The sequence below is a fragment of the Acomys minous genome, assembly GCF_964271855.1.
Source record: "Acomys minous genome assembly, chromosome: 8".
Lineage (NCBI taxonomy): Eukaryota > Metazoa > Chordata > Mammalia > Rodentia > Muridae > Acomys > Acomys minous.
Window position 1 is genome coordinate 79,789,370 of NC_140489.1, and position 16,718 is coordinate 79,806,087.

General features: G+C 41.7%; 1 protein-coding gene and 1 long non-coding RNA gene across 2 annotated transcripts in view; one reads left to right on the forward strand and one right to left on the reverse strand.

The window, feature by feature from the left end:
• Positions 1–15,208, forward strand: LOC311603342. Its single transcript, XR_014781060.1, has 2 exons — positions 1–943; positions 14,363–15,208. It is a non-coding gene; the product is annotated as an uncharacterized lncRNA (long non-coding RNA).
• Positions 14,942–16,718, reverse strand: part of SYPL1 (synaptophysin like 1) — a 21,833-nt gene continuing 20,056 nt past the window's right edge. Inside the window, exon 6 of the mRNA XM_084792382.1 lies at positions 14,942–16,283. Within this exon, the coding sequence (XP_084648508.1) occupies positions 16,149–16,283 (135 nt within the window). The 3' untranslated portion in view covers positions 14,942–16,148. The remainder of the gene's footprint in view (positions 16,284–16,718) is intronic.

Sequence of the window (16,718 nt, forward strand, 5' to 3'; positions counted from 1 at the left end):
TCTGTGTGGGTGGAAGACCTGCTCTGTCATTTTGAAAGCCTCCTGGGTGTTGGAGACTGTATCTCCTGCTATAAAGACGCATTTATGGCTGTGGGTGATTCACTGCAGTGGAGCTTTCAGAGCTCAGACTCCGCAACAGTGAATGGCATCTTGGTTGCCTCACTTATCTCTCAGGCTTTGGGCTTTCAGACTCTAATTATTCCTGTGAGATTCTACACGGCCTGAGTTCAGAGGTGACAATATTAGCTAGATGGCCTGGGCTCAGAAGTGATATTAACTAAAGAAATATAAGATTCCAGGGTCTCGGACCTAGCGTTTGCCAGCTGAGCAAACAAGGTGAATTGCAGGCTGATAACAGGAACAAACTGAGGAGACCGAGTTAAAGATTCTCCACTAGCCGCTACTGAAGAGTCCAACCTGCAGCCTGATCTAAGGACGGCCTGCTTGTGTTTAAATTTCCATTACCTCAGGAATGTGCCTACCCTCCCAGTTAAAAAAGTCCCCAACTATTGTTAGCGCGCTCAGAAAACCACGCCCTTTCTCGGGCCTGCACCCTTCTCTCCTGCCCGCGCCATTACTTAGCCAATCAGTTTAAAGGTCAACTAACCAATCATGTTCGTACTAAGTTCTGCTTCTTTAAGGATATTTAAACCCTCCGCCATTACAGAACGGGGTCTCCCATCTCTACGGAGTTTGGTGGACCCTGACGCGTTGGCTTATAAACTCCTCTGCTTTTGCATCAACTTTGGACTCTGTGTCTCAAATGGGCTTCCAGGGATAAACTTAGTTTAACATTTCTCTGCTGCGGAGGCTCCTTCCTTTCCCTGTGCACTTCGCTGCCTGAACAGAGCCTCCTGCTGCCTACATTTTTTAGTTTTTCAGCATCTGCAAGCCTCCTGCCCTCCCATTCTACACATGCCTCTCAGTCTGGGGCTCCAGCACAGTAAGTTCAGCCTCCCTGACTTGTGGTTGTTCCCTATTATTTGTTCCCCAAGGAACCTACACAGTAGTTGGGTTTTTGTTTGTTTGTTTGTTTGTTTGTTTTGTTTTTGTTTTTGTTTTTATGGTGCCCGGATACGGTTCTTTGAGTCATATAGAGAGGTAATATGGGATCGCTCTTCACGTCTAAAGGAATTATGATCTCACCAAACCCTGCAACTTTCGGATGGGGCTTCTGCATCCCCTCCCCCTGCCAGGGAGCTGCATGATTGGGATTGTGTTTAACTTGGCTTAATTTTGGTTTTCTGTTTTGTTTGGTTTGTTTTTCGAGACAGGGTTTCTCTGTGAAGCCTTTGGCTATCCTGGACTCACTTTGTAAACCAGGCTAGCCTCAAACTCACAGAGATCTGCCTGCTTCTGCCTCCCAGAGTGCTGGGATTATAGGCATGTGCCACCATGCCCTGCACTTGGCTTGATTTTCAGTAGTGGTTTACTTTTGCAATTTAGCTGTTTTATTGTTAACTTTCCATTTCCAAAGTTCTTCCTTTCTTTCTCCCCTTGGGGTAGTCTACTTTTTTCTTATTTTGACTTCTTTGCTAGCTTACAGAGTGGCAGCTTCTAGTCCACAACCTTACTTGGAATCTCTTATGATAATTGCTTGTGTGGTTTTGGTATATTTATCTTCCATCCCACTATCACTCTAAGCTACTTCCAGTGGTTGACGCTCATCTTGGGTCTCCTCCCTGGACACTTATTATCTATTAATAGTAATAGCTTAGTTTCTTCTTTTGGATATTTTCTTTTCTTGTGCTATTGTGTTGGCTACAATCCTTAGTACAATCTTCTTAAAATGTTTTCAGTACTATGGACTAAGCAAGCTCCGTCCCAGTTCTTAGTTTTTTGAGCTAGGTCCTCTCTGTAGCCTATTGGCCTTGGACTTCAGACCATCTCGCCTCCCCTTCCCACATGTTGGGATTACAAGTGTCCACCACGCCTATCAATGCCTTTTAATCTAAGCATCCCTCATCTTTTGACCTCCTGCTCACCGATACTGTATGTTGCCTTCCTACGTAGTCTCAGGTGATAATCTTGCTTATTTTCAGAACACAGTTGCAACTAAAGAGAACATTATATGTCACTAAACCTAAGCAACTTATTTAAAAATTCTGGGCAGGGATGGGAGATGGCTTGTTGGGCATGAGGATCTTGGCTCAATCCCCAATATGCATGTGAAAAAACTGAGTGCAGTAGAGTATGTGTGTAATGCCAGCATGGGGGAGGCAGAGGCTGGAAGGGCCTTTGGGGCTTTCTGTCTGCCTCAAAGAATCAGTAAACTTTAGATTCAGTGTGGAGAGTTACTAAGGAAGACACACAGACATGGACCATCTGGCCTCCACATAGGATCTCTCTCTCTCTCTCTCTTTCTCTCTCTCTCTCTCTCTCTCTCTCTCTCTCTCTCTCTCTCTCACACACACACACACACACACACACTCACGTACAGTAGCACACATGTGCATAGACACACTCTTCTCTCCTAACATAATGACCGTTGTGTTCTTTCACCAAGACCAGCCTTTGCTCAGATACTGGATCCCCGCCTTTCCTCCTCTCTCTGGCCCTGCAATCATCCTTCCTTTCTTTCCCTTATCAGCAAGTTTTTCCAATTCCTAAAAAGAATCAACTTTTTTTCCGCTTAAAAATTAAAATCCTCTATTCCGGTTCCCTGCTTCCCTTTACAGCAAAGCACCTCAAAAGAACCACCCGCATTTGCTCATTTTCATCCTATCACCCCAAATTACTCTCTTGTGTACTACTCTAATTAGGCCATTGTCCCTAAAATTCCATTGAAATTGCCCTTGCTAAGGATAATAACCAACACATTGTCAAACAGAGCCAATGGCTCTCGTCCCTAATCCTATTAATACCCTCTCAGCAGCAGAGGATGGAGTTGCCCTCTGGGCATATGTGTAGAGGGTATTAATGCCTGGGTGGACTTCTTCATTTATATTTTTAAAGACAGTAAGGCATTTGGCTAACATGATACAATTAAGTGCTGTCTAAATCACAAGAGGATCTTTCTGTTATTGGTTTTTAAAAAAAGCCTTCCTTGCTAATTTAAAAGTTTATAGGGGAATGTGGTGTATATGTGTGTGGAGGGGGATTGTTAAATATAACAAAAGTAAAGTGGCGGCTGCTGACTTGCAAAGGAGTCCAGCACAGTTCCCTTCAATGAAGTTCATTGGTATGAAAAGGCTCAAGGCCAGGACTGGGCCTCGAGCTGGCAGGGAGAGCAAGATACTATATCAGGAGATCTAAACTCAATGGGGCCTTGAAGGGAGGTAGTGGCTTCCCTTTAAAACCAGGAGAGATTCTTCATTCAGAGGGTGAGAGATGCGAAGATAAAGAGGGCATGAGAAGGACAGGATAGGGTAGGGCACGGAGCCTCTTCAGAGGACATTCCCCTGTGTCCCGACTCAGGAGTCTCTGACCCAACGGAAAGGTTGCTGCCCCCATTTCCACTTTCCCCCTGTGGTGGCCAAGCCCCATGCACTTCTGGGTTAGACTGGAGGGAGGGAGCTTAGTTGGGTGATAGCTACTGAGTGCAATGCAGGATCTTGGTCAACAAGGTGAGGGAGGGGAGGAGCTTTTAAGGTCAAACAAGGAGCCAAGCCTGATAATTGTCAGGGTAATAAATTCTTATTAGGGTTGAGGTGGGGGGAAGCTGACTTCATGGCCTCAGGCTGGGAGTGGGGAGGTAGCCAACTCCTGCCATCCTCATGTTTGAGATATCCTGGGTTGAGGCTCCTTCAACCTTTCCTTTGGTAATCCTGAGCCACTATGGTTCCACAGAAGGTCTGACTTTTTATAAATTTTGGGGGTAGCAGGAAGTTCTACATGAATTAGCTCAGCATAGGATGTTTAACAAAGAGGACGGAGGAGCTAGGTCTCATCATTGAGAGCCATCAAGTCCTTGCACAGCCGGCTTCTTCAAGCTCTCTGTCCCAGAGATAGCTGTAGAGAGAGGCATGTTGTGCTGACTCAGCATGTGCCATCTGGCCTAAATATGCCGGGTTGGGAGTGCAGTGTACATCTGTTTTGGAAATACTGTGATGTTGCTCTCTCTCAAGCTTACTATAGATCCTATCCATAGTAAGGGCACTGAATATTTCAACATTAACATTCTGCCCTTTGATTTCCACTTATTTCTTCTCAGGTATTCCATAAAACTAGGTGCAAGAAGACAACTTTTATTCTAAGTGAAACTACATATAGACTTTAGTTTGCGATTTGAAATCCTGGAAAAAGGAAATTTTGTGTCAACACTATTTCCACACTTGGACAGTCTTCATAGTAACTTTGTGTTAAGTAGGAAGAAAACAAAGACTAAGAGTAGACATGGTCCTTAGCCAGTCTTCCATCTACTTGCTGAGTAGATACAGCTCCGCAACTAAGAAAATGAGAGGAAGCCGGGGTTGATGGTTCAAGCTTGTAATCCCAGCACTCTGGATTGCTGTGAGTTCAAGGCCAGCCTTGTCTACAAGCAAGTCCAGGCCTGCCAAGCTATACAGAGAACCCTGTCTAAAAAAAAAAAAAAGAGAGAGAGAGAAAGAGAGAGGGAGAGAGAGAGAGAGAGAGAGAGAGAGAGAGAGAGAGAGAGAGAGAGAAGAAAAAGAAAGGAAGGAAGGAAGAAAATGAGAGGACTTCTGTTCCCAAAATTTGGAGAAGCTACACTTTTCCTTTCATCTTCTGCCATAAAAGGGGGAAAGCGGGGGCCGGAGAGATGGCTGAGTGGTTAGCACTGGCTGCTCTACCAGAGGTCCTGAGTTCAATTCCCGGCACCCACATGGCAGCTCACAACTGTCTTAACTCCAATTCCAGAGGATCTGACCGCATCTCAGAGACATACATGCAGCTACAACACCAATGCAAATACATAAACTATCTTTTAAAAAGGGAGGAAAGTCATTGTATATGAATACAAGAAATCTCTGAAGGTGGAGTGATGGAGAGAAACCCTGAGTGAAGTTGTGGTCTTTTCCTGGGGATCTCAAACTGTGAAGAGATACAATGATTAAGGCAGCTTAGAAAACAAACACTTACGTGGGGGCTTGTTTACCATTTCAGGGTGAGTCTGTGACCATTATGATCAGGAACAAGTCAGCAGGCATGCGGTGCTAGAGCAGTAGCTAAGAGCTTACACCCTGATCCACAAACTGAAAACAGAGACAAGCGACTGGGCCTGGCATGGGCTTTTGAAACCTCAAAGCCCACCCACCAAGTGACACCCCCCCTTCGACAAGGCCACCTCTTCATTCTTCCCCAAACTGTTGCACTAACTGGGGACCAGACATTCAAGTATATGAGTCTATGGGGCTCATCTCATTTAAAGTACCACACCTGGCTAGGGATCTTGGGAAATGACGTCTGAATTTTCTTTAGTCTCATAAATTTCAAATTGAAGTTGCAGAAGCCGTCAATCCTCCTCTTCTAAAGTGGACTCTTCCTAGCAGAGGACGAGGGCAGGGACGACCTTGCAAGCTCATCTATCCCAGCCATATGCCGTAAAGAAACCCTGCACTTACTGACTCACATGGGTGGAGGCCATATGCACACCTGACACTTCTGGCTGTGCCAGGCTGTGCCTCTTCCTCCACCTGGAGGAGTGGACTCAGAGGAAGCTTACTGAAGCAAGGTGCAAAATCAGGAACCTCAATATACTACTCAAAATGCTTAGGCTACAAACCACATCACTCACCACACTACAGGCCAGGGTGACCTCAAACAAAAGGAAAAAACGCAAGGGGGGATGACACAGTGCTTCTGATGGCAGAATTCTCTGGTTAGCCTGGCAAACCAGTCAGATAGCAAGCTTGCAGGGCTGAAAAGCGTGTGACTAAGAGAGCCGGTCTGGAGCAAGAGTGAGGTTGAGAAGTGTCCAAGCCTCGAAAATCTCATCTTGAACATTCTCATTCAATCACATGAAATCCAAGGCATGAGTCACTGAGTACCAGGGATACAGTCGGAGGAATGCACTGGAAGGCAATCTCCTTAGTATGCAAACATCAGAAGATACACAAACCTGGATTGTGTATGTGCACCTAGACCATGGTCTGTCTTATGTGTGCTCTGTTATTGGTTGGTGGTTATGTCATATGGACTGTAATGGTGGTTAAACTTCTGGCGCACAACTGAAAGGACCAGACAAATTCCATTTTGAAAAAGAAACTCCACTTTGGGTTAAACCTAGCCAAGGGCTGAACCCAGATTCCAGAAAAAACACAAACTAGTCTAAACAGAAAAATACTCCCTAGCAACACAATCAGCTCACCTTGGGAAAGTTGAAATATACTCTCTGCTGGTCAAGCTGACCAGCAGGTGGTCTGGCACATAGCAACAACCAATTAGGAGAAGCCAGGACAAAGTTCCTAATGCCTCCATGACTGCTTCAACCAATCTTTTCTATAGGCCAACTTGCCCCTACACCTATTACCCAACCATAAAACGCTAAGGCTTGTGACTCCCTGCTTGCAGCTTTTCTGTCCAAATGTCATCCAGTCATATACTGTAAGACCCATTTCTTTGTCTGAAACCTATAAAAACCCCTTTCAATTGAACTTCAAGGCTGCTTCCCTGCATCTGCTGTGTCAGTGTACTGGAGGGTGGCCCGGATTGAACCTGCATTAAAGACTTGCTTACCGTTGCATTTGGGCTCGGCTCTTGGGTGGTCTGTTCGGGCAGTCTCTCGAAATTTTTGGCATAACACAACTAGGCCAACTCAGGGAATTTCAGGAGACTGGACATTGCAGAGATTACAACAGTGTTACTGCAGATTTTATATATATATATATATATATATATATATATATATATATATATATATATATGCATATGTTTGGAAACATTGGATGGAACTGTGATAAGAGATGTGTGGCTGAGAGTTGGCTCAGTAGTTTAGAACACTTGCTGCTTTCACAGAAGAGATGGGGTCAGCTTCCAGCACTCACATGGTTAACAATGGTTAACTATGATAAGACACTGTACTAAACTCATGGGATCAACTTGAACTGTGGAATGTAAAAATTATATATATATATATAATTTATATATATATATATATATATGTATATATAGACTGAAAATTCATGAGGTATCATTTCAAATCAGGGGGAGGAAAAAAAGCAATTACTATACCAGAAAAAACTATGAAGATGACAATAGGAATTAAAGAAAAGGGTCAAGACTGGCAAACCTCTGAAAAAAATTTCATAAAAAAGGGCTCAAAATGATAGAAATTAAAAAGAACATAGTTGCAGATATTAGAATATAACTGAGAGGCAAGACCTTCATGCTAATAATTTTAATACTCATGATGTGGAAAATTCTGGAAAGTTTGGCTTAAGAATAAAAATATGAACAGTCGTACAATCACAAGCAAGACTGAATCAGTAACCCAGAAGGAACTTTCCTACAGCTAGAATTTAAGGTAAGGCGGCAATAGAAGACTAGCAAATCCCATTAGGAACAAGGAACAAAAACATCCCAATCATAAACAAATTATCCCAGAGTGATAAGAAAGAGCAAGCACTTCTTGGCTCATGGCATGGGCCTGGGGGCAGATATCAGAGATACAAAGGAACAGCATCCAGAGTGTTCTGGAAGAACTACTTACTGAATTCACTGCCCACTTACACAGGAAACCAACAAAATCAGTGATTCTACAGAAAGAATATGAACATGATGTGTAAGGCAGGGGTGCAGGAGGTGACAGATCAGTTCCCTAGCATGCAAAAAACCCTGTGCTCAAACTCCAGCCTGGAAAAGAAAACGGAGTAGGCGAGAAATGTTTAAGCTCATTCACTCACTCATAATCAAGAAAATTAAAACTAGTGTGAAATTTCATATTCACCAAGTTAGCAAAAATTAAACCAGGAAATAATGACTCCCCTCATCCAAGCAAGGGGAGCGCCCTGGCATAACTATTCTTGGCACCTGTTTGGCAGCCCCCAGTTTCTACAGCGCAGAAATCCACTGTATTGCTTCATGTTGCTCATGGCAACAACTCAGACATCGTCAATCGGATAGATCTATGAATGACAACATATTTATAATGAAACACCATCTGTGAGGAACAACAACACAGCTAAATCCACCAACACACAGTTTTAAAAGTAGCAAATAAAATGATTTTTTAAGGATAAACTTCAGAAGCCAACAGTCACTCATGTGCTAAGGCAGTGAAAACTACAAGGGAAGACGTGACAAACCATTCAGAACTGACACCCACTTCAGGCACTGGCAATGCCAGTCTGAGAACTACACACGTGTGTTTTCATACATTTTTAAAGATCTTATCTACATGTGTGTGTGCCCAAGAGGCCGGGGGAGGGTGTTGAATCCCCTGGAGCTGGGTCCTCTGTAAGAGCAGCGAGACTCTTAAGGCTGAGTCCTCTGCATCCCCATCATACATTCTCATAGATACTCTGAAACAAAATTATTTTGAATAGTACAGTTAGGACACTTGGTTGCCCCTGAAATACCAAATATTTACCGCGAGACTTTCAAATCTGTCTTAGGTGGAAATAAACTCTGCAGCTGTGATGAAGAACTCTGATCTTATTCTGGATTATACAATAGTCTGTGATGTCATCACAAGTGCCTTTATTTTTTTTTAATATTTATTTATTATAACATCTACAGTGCTCTGCCTGCATGTACACCTGCGGGCCAGAAGAGGGCATCCAATCACATTATAGATGGTTGTGAGTCACCATGTGGTTGCTGGGAATTGAACTCAGAACCTCTGCAGGAGCAGATGGTGCCTTTAACTTCTGAGCCATCTCTCCAGCCCTTTAAAAGAAAGGGAACAGAGGAAAATGACATCATTATGTTAGTTAAAAAAAAAGAAGAAGAAGAAGAAAGAAAAAGGCCAAGGTAAGCTGGTCATAGTATACTGGGCCTATAATCTCAGCACCCAAGGAATAGCACGCTGAAAGCCAGCCCGACCTACACAGTAAATTTCAGGCCAGCCTGGTCGATATAGGTAGACCTTGTCCCAACAACCCCCCCAAAGCCCATGACGAAAAAAAGGTGATTTTATACAGATACATAAGGTGATGTGAGGAGTGGCAGAGAATAGGGTGGAGTAGATGCTAGCCTTGGAAGCCAGTACTCCTGAAAGAGAGCATGGACTGCTCTCTAACTCTCTGTAGGGACTGTGAATTCAGAGGGAAACATACACTCCTTTCTTGGCTTCGGTTTGTAAGTTGTTCCAGCAGGTTCAGGAAACTACTGCCCATGGTGAAGAATGGGTAAGAGCTGTCAAAGGACTTCTAAGCAGGCCCAGCAGAGTCACAGACACCTGTAGGTGCACCAACCGCACAGCAGCGCTCAGCAGCCTAAACGTAGAGCAGAGCTGGTAGAGTGGTGGATGGCTGGGCTTTTGCCAGATAGGCATGGCATTCTGCCCAGCTTTCTCACGTATCTCCCGGGTAGAGAGGACTACGAGAGGCGGAGAGGATGTAAGGAAATCAACAACAACCAAGGAATGGTCGCACTGGGAAACATCAGCTGAAAAAAAATTCAGCAGCAGTTGGGTAAAGCAGTCTAGAAGTGGGCAAATGAAGGGTAACATAGGGACTACCCAGGTCGAGAGACCTGTACTGTGGTTAAGATGCTCACCATGTCTTGAGATCTTAAGGTCAGAGAGCCTCCTTTCCAGTTCTGATAGTCACTGCACTGCACAGCAACATGACTTAAGTGGAGGCAATTAAATTACTTCAGAAAGCAGTGTAAAAATGTTCAGAATGCCTTGAGGTTGTTTACATGCCAAGCAGCTTAAGATTTCTTTTGGTTACGTAATAGAGAGCATGCTAACTTTTAAGGTACTCCTCAAAGGAAAGGAGCTACACGGTACCTTCTGTCAACAGGCACTGCTGATTCTCAAGTTTGAAAGCATACAAACTGCCTGTGGAACATGTTAAAATGCAGATCCTTGGATGTAAATCTCAAACCATGAAACATCAACTTAGGGAACTCCAAAAGACATTTGGGAGCTTGGATTATTATAAAAAGTTTATTTTTTATTTTTTATTTTTATTATTATTATTTTTAGACACATCAAAAAAGTAAACGCGTAAGAGAAAATACAATCAAATTAAAAATCTCCAGCACAAAACATTTGTCTTTGAAAGACAAAATGACTAAAATTACAATAGCAGGTTTATTTTTAGAATTAGAAACACAGTGGCACTACTACGCAGCCCCAAACAGCTTAATTCCAAATTCTGACCATGCTACCTATTGATGAAGATGAAAAGAAGCTGGAGTCTCATGCACTGTTGGTACACCACTACTATGGCAGCTTCTTGAGTTAAAATATTACTGCCATCTAATCCAGCTTTCTACTAGTAGTGCTTCCCTTTAAAATATGTAGACAAAACCTTGACGGGTATGTATGTGTCCACATGCATATGCATATTGCCCATGGGCAGACCAGGCATTGGATCCCTGAAGCAGGAGCTGGATGGCTGACACAGACACTGAAAACAAGTGTTCATACTGCTGAGTCACCTCTCCAGCCCAGCTTCTGTGTGTATGACGGGGAGGGTGGTATCCTTCTAACTGTGGCTGGCCTTTGAAGCCCTGCTCCTCTTACCTCTACCTTTCAAGTCATAGAATGACAGGCATACACCATGGCCAGGTATTTACTTTAATAGTATGTGCACATTTTTTTTTAATTGTTGAGTGAGGGTCTCACTGTAACGGTTTGTATTGCTATAAAACTCCATGACCAAAAACAACTTGGAGAGGAGAGGGTTTATTTGGCTTAAACTTCCATATAACTGATCATTGAAGGAAGTCAGGACAGGAACTCAAGCAGGGTAGGATCCTGGAGGCAGGAGCTGATGCAGAGGCCACGGAGGAGTGCTGCTCACTGGCTTGCTCAGCCTGCTTTCTTATAGGACCCAGGACCACCAGCCATGGGGTGGCACCACCCACAGTGGGTTCACTAACTCAGCCCCATATTATCTAGGCATTTTCTCAACTGAGGCTTCCTCCTGATGACTCTAGCTTGTGTCAAGTTGATGTAAAACTAGCTAGCACACTATGTTACCGTGGTTGATCTTGAACTCCCTGTGTAGACCAGGCTGGCCTTGGATTCTGCGAGATCTGCTTACCTCTGCCTCCTGAGTGTGGAGTCTACAGGTGTGTGCCAGGACTAACACTTTTGTGTGTGTGTGTGTGTGTGTGTGTGTGTGTGTGTGTGTGTGTGTGTCATTTTTGGGTTCCAATCCCCTTTGATATAGGGTTTCAATATATAGTTCAGCCTTTCTTCAAACTCAAAATCCTTTTGCCTCAGCTTCCCAAGTACTGAGATTGTAGGTGTGTACCACTGCACCCAGCATAAGGACTTGTGAGTGTTCATAAACTGTTACTAGCCCAAAGCTCCAAGCAGCTTATTTACCTACTGAGGAATATATAAGCAAATTGTGGTAATTCACCCAGAGAACACTCAGAAAAAAATTATAGTTATGAACTCATTTATATAAAATTCTAGAAAATAACCAGTGACAGTAGTTGCTGTAGTGAGTAGGTCATAGGGGTAGAGGACACTCTGGGCAGTAACTGATATTATCCCCATTTTCTAGATGTGGTGAGCTTCACCAGATGCATTTCAATATTAAATTGTATAACCCACATGTGACTTATGTCAACTATACCTAAATAAAACTAGCTTAAAGGATCCAACCACACTCCTTTGATTCTACATTTAAAAAAAGAAAAGTTTTTCAAGACAGGGTTTCTCTGTGTAGCCCTGGCTGTCCTGGACTCGCTCTGTAAACCAGACATAGAACTCTCGGACATGCCTTTGGCTCCCCAGTGTTGCCACCACCACCCAGCTCTAAAGGCCATTCTTTTCAAGCAAACTCAAACAAATTGCAACTCAAAAAGGAGCAAGATGTAGAGAAATTTCAATCTAGTAGCATGGCTGCTCTGGCAAGATATCACATCCAAAGCCATCCTAGGTCTGTATGAGTTAGCTGGAACACAGACATGCCTTTAATCCCAGGACCTAGGAGACAGAGGCATGAAGACCTCTGAGTTCTTTTTAGGCATTTCGGATGAGTCAGTGAGTTGAGAGGCAGTGCAATGGAGTTGAGTTTGTGGCATTTCAGGTTTGTGGAATTCAGAGGCAGTTTTACTGGGAGAGTTATAGAGACAGGTTGAAGTGAGAACAAGCCAGACACAGGTAAAGACAGAATGAGCCAGAGGATAAGGAGCCAGAAGATTTGAACAGATTGCTACAGTTAGTTTGAGACCAAGCAGAGCAATTCAGTCAGAAGCTGGGAGAATCCAGATTGAATCAGTGAGCTGGGGGAGGTGTTTGACCCAGAACAGCTGAACTGAACCAGCTAGTCAGAGCTAAGAAAGAACTAGAGAGGGTGAGCTCATTCAGCAGTAAGTCTCAGAGGCTGAAAGCATTATAGGCCTAGATTTGATTGTCTGGAGGCTAGAAGCTTCCAAGACTAGGCCTAGATTATCAGACAGAGGCAGTAAGCCTCCCAGATAACAATGACCTGAGGCAAATACAAGTTACTTTTACACATACGGCCATTCTTACTGTCATCAGTTTAATTCAACTAGTATTTCCCACAGAGAAGTCAACTGTACAAAGGGACACTTGAGACTGCCCAGAGGTTAATGCTACTATAGCCACCAATACACAACAGTGCAAGTCTGTGGTTAGAAGTGCTGTACTGCAGCAGTTACCAGTGTCAAGGAAATATATATTTTCTACTTTTAAAATATTTTCTTGACAATTACATATAAGTGAATAATTAGAAAGTTTAGTCTAACTTCCAAACATAATAAAACCCATCCATTTTTGTAGATGACACACATTAAATACCAGAATAATTTACATATTAAAAGTTCAAGGTTTGAAAACCTGTCAACTTCTATTAATGTCAGTAGGTAAAAATCCACATATGTGATGTTTGTAATTGAAATAAACAATTACAACTGAATTAAAAATATAATCTAATGTAACTCTGTAAACAGTATGAAAACTCTTGAGGCTAAGTATATCTGTGTGTGTGTGTGTGTGTGTGTGTGTGTGTGTGTGTGTGTGTGTGTATGTTTTGAGACAGGGTTTCTCTGTGTAGTCTTGGCTGTCCTGTACTCTTTGTAGACCAGACTGGCCTCAAACTCGGAAATCTGCCTGCCTCTACCTCCCTGAGTGCTGGGATTAAAGATGTGCGCCACCACATGCAGCTTAATCTGTATGTGGAAAATTATAAAACTTTATTAGAAAGCATATATATATATATATATATATATATATATATATATATATATATATATATATACATATACCATATTTCTAAATATAAAATTGTGGCACTATGTGACAATTCTCCATAAATTAATTGATCTATAAATTCAATGCAATTCTTTACAAATGAAACCTCACAAAAGTCTTTAGAAACTTGACAAGAGGATCATAAAATGTATAAAAGACTACATGACCACATCATAGCCAAAACCACCATGGAAAACTAAAAACCACGAGGAAGATAGTTACAGACCATTGAAATGAGCAAAGTTATATGACAAAATTCAGTTAAAAAAAAAAAAGCCATAGATGGGAAGAAGAAAACTGCAACGATGCAAATGCCAAGGGGATCCTTACTACTAAGGTGGTGCAGGGGACTCCTTATACCCACGGGAAACCACTTCACAAAAGAAAACTCAGCTAACAGTATGAAAAGGGAAGACAGGAGGAGAAACAAGAAGCTACAGGAGAGGGTGGCCAACCTCAACAGCAACCAGCAGACTTAAAAACAGACAATACAAAGCGTCCAGGACAGCCAAGGCTATCATAGAGAAAAACCAACCAAACCAAACCAAACCAACCAACCAAACAAACAAAAACAGACAATACTTCAAACTCAGACCCCAGAGTATCAAGTATTGATAATATTCACTTCTGAGCTATCTGTATCAACTGTATCTCAGCAAGGAAAAAGCTGTTCTTTTATATTTTCTTTTAAAAATCAGGTGTATATAAAGCAACTCCTCTGAAATGATTTTATACATACATAAAAACTCATAATTATGCCCCCAAACACAAATGTCATTTAATGTCATCCTTACCTTTTATAGGTTGAAAACATCCACATAAGCTGTTTTTTAAAAAAAATTAATAATGAATGTTTCTAAATAGCTCTCTGCAGCCTATCTTCTGGGAAGTTAAAGCTTTTGCCCTAGAAAAAATTGTATAATGTTCACTAAAGTGCAGCAGAGTGGGGAGGTAATAGGAGTCCTTTCTAAGTTTACTCTAATTTCAAGACTTTTTTTTCATAAACATTACCAATATCTCTCCAGCCCAATGTCAGTACTCTTATTTCTGTGTTTTCAGATACAAATGGAAGCCTCACCGTGTCAGCCAGCTACTGAACTGGCCTAGGCCACGTTCAAATCCATGCAGGGTGGGAAGGTGAGAAGGAAGAGGAGGAGGAAAGAGGGGGAGGGGCGGGGGAGGCAAAGAGGGAGAAGAAAGGGAAAGAGTGCACCTGACTCATTTATCCCAGGCTGGCCTTGAAGTCCCCAAGTAAACAAGGATGACCTTGGAGTGCTGAGGTCAGAGACATGAGCTGCACCAGCTGGCTTACGCAGTGCTGGGAGTGACCCCAGGGCCTTGTGTACGCTAGACAAGCAGTCCACCAACTGAGCTACAGAACCAGCCCTGGAATTTCTGTCTTCTCAACCAGTAATCTGTGTTATCTGAGTGACCAATTAGAAAATGTTTACCAGGAAAACAATCTAAGAGTTATAAATAATTTTCAAATGAGAATAAAATGTCTGAAGCATTTTAGTCTGCTCTATTGGCACTTAAAAATACTATTGAAGTTCTATCTCCTGCTTTGAAAGGCAGTTCCATTTTGCAATGATCATATCTTTAGGATGAAGCATTCACTGTAATATAACAACCGGTGCATTCTTTATTTTAACTTCTTTATTGTTTGCTGTATTAAACGTACATTCTCACACAGACACTTTGCTATGAATAAAGAAACAAAAATAAGGCAATATACAAGATGTGCTTTACATACAAACATCATCTTCTAAGAATAGAAAGTTTAGATCCCTGTACAACACAAAGCTGAGGAATAGAAAGCACTGCATTCTGAACACACCCAAATGTGCGTGTGAAGACAGCACACACACACAACACAGCTTACTTGGGTTCCTTTTTGAGCATAATTCCTTAATCATCCTTTTATGAAATAAGGATGAATATTAAGAAATAAGAAATCTGAACTGCATTTGTTTTCACAATGTCAATGTTAAACTCAGGAGAAGCAACTCCACTGACTAAATGTCAAATATTTCAAAAGTAAAAGGCAACCTTAATTTTTAGTAACCCTCTAAATAGGGTCTGAAAAAAAAAGTAGATTTTTCTCTCTTGGCATGAACAAAGGATAGCAAACCAGTATCATTGAGAGTGCCCACGTCTATAAAACCATCATGGGAACCCACACTCTTTACCAGCCTACGAAGCTACGAGAAATAATAAACACACCTCATGTGACAGGTGCAAAGTAAACTCTGCACATGTTACGATTTTCAAGTCCTTGCTTCTAATTTTAGTACACCTAATAGTACAGCAGGTCATTTAGAAAAAGGAAAAATACATACCCAGTTTTTGCAATTCAAAAATTTTTAACATGAACAATATTCAGATATAAAATTGCACTAATTTTTTCCCTAAATGTGATTTCTGCAATCAAGGTTTTCTTAAACAAGCCAAGCCTAAGGGATATGATGTGTACTAACTAACAGTAGTGTATACTTCAAAACACATTTTTCCTATATTATGATATGACATAACTGTTCTCTGAATGAAGGCTTGTGTTAAAGTTGACGGTGTAAACACTTTAGAAGGCAACTTAGTGAAATTACTATTCACTTAAAAATAAGTATCATCTCATAACAGGCTCCTGAATTTTCAAACTTACATGTAAAATACATTTACATCTTAAATTTCTAGAAAAGGCACGTTTTATGTAGAAAAGCAGCAAATTTTTAAACCCACCAATTTACTGAAAAAGCCATTACTTTTTATTAGAAACAACAATGCTTCTCAAGGTGTTGGCAACAAGGTGTAGTACAGCACACATGTCATACAGTGTGTTCTCCTTTAGTTATATTCCAGAAGGGGGTGGGGCACCTCCTTGGCTGTGGGAAGCTGATGTATTTGATGGACTATGTAAGCTGGTCTCCTTGTACACAAACCAAGCATTTCCTCCCCAAAGTATCATATTCAGAAAGCCAAAGATCTATGAAAGAAGAAAACAAATACAAAAGTGTAATGTACATACAAATCTACATTCAAAGTAGAATTTATTTTTTTAAATTTTATTAATTTATCCAGATTACAACTCAATTGCCATCACTTGTATTCTCCCGTTCCTCCCTCCTGCTTTCACCCTACAAAGTAGAATTTTAAAAATCCCCAAAGACTATACATACAGTCCATTGTATAAATTTTGGATGTGTAATGAATAACATGCTAAACTGCTAAATTTGCACTGATCAACACACATGAATTTTCTTACCACAAACACATAGTGTCAGAGATGAACAGACTGAATCTACTTACTTTATTTAACAAAATCCTCCCATCAGTCCCTGATGTGAGTTAGGAAGTAAGAGTATCCAAAAGCAAATGCTTTACATTTCTTTGTGTAAGTGCACACAAAGTTTTTCTGAAA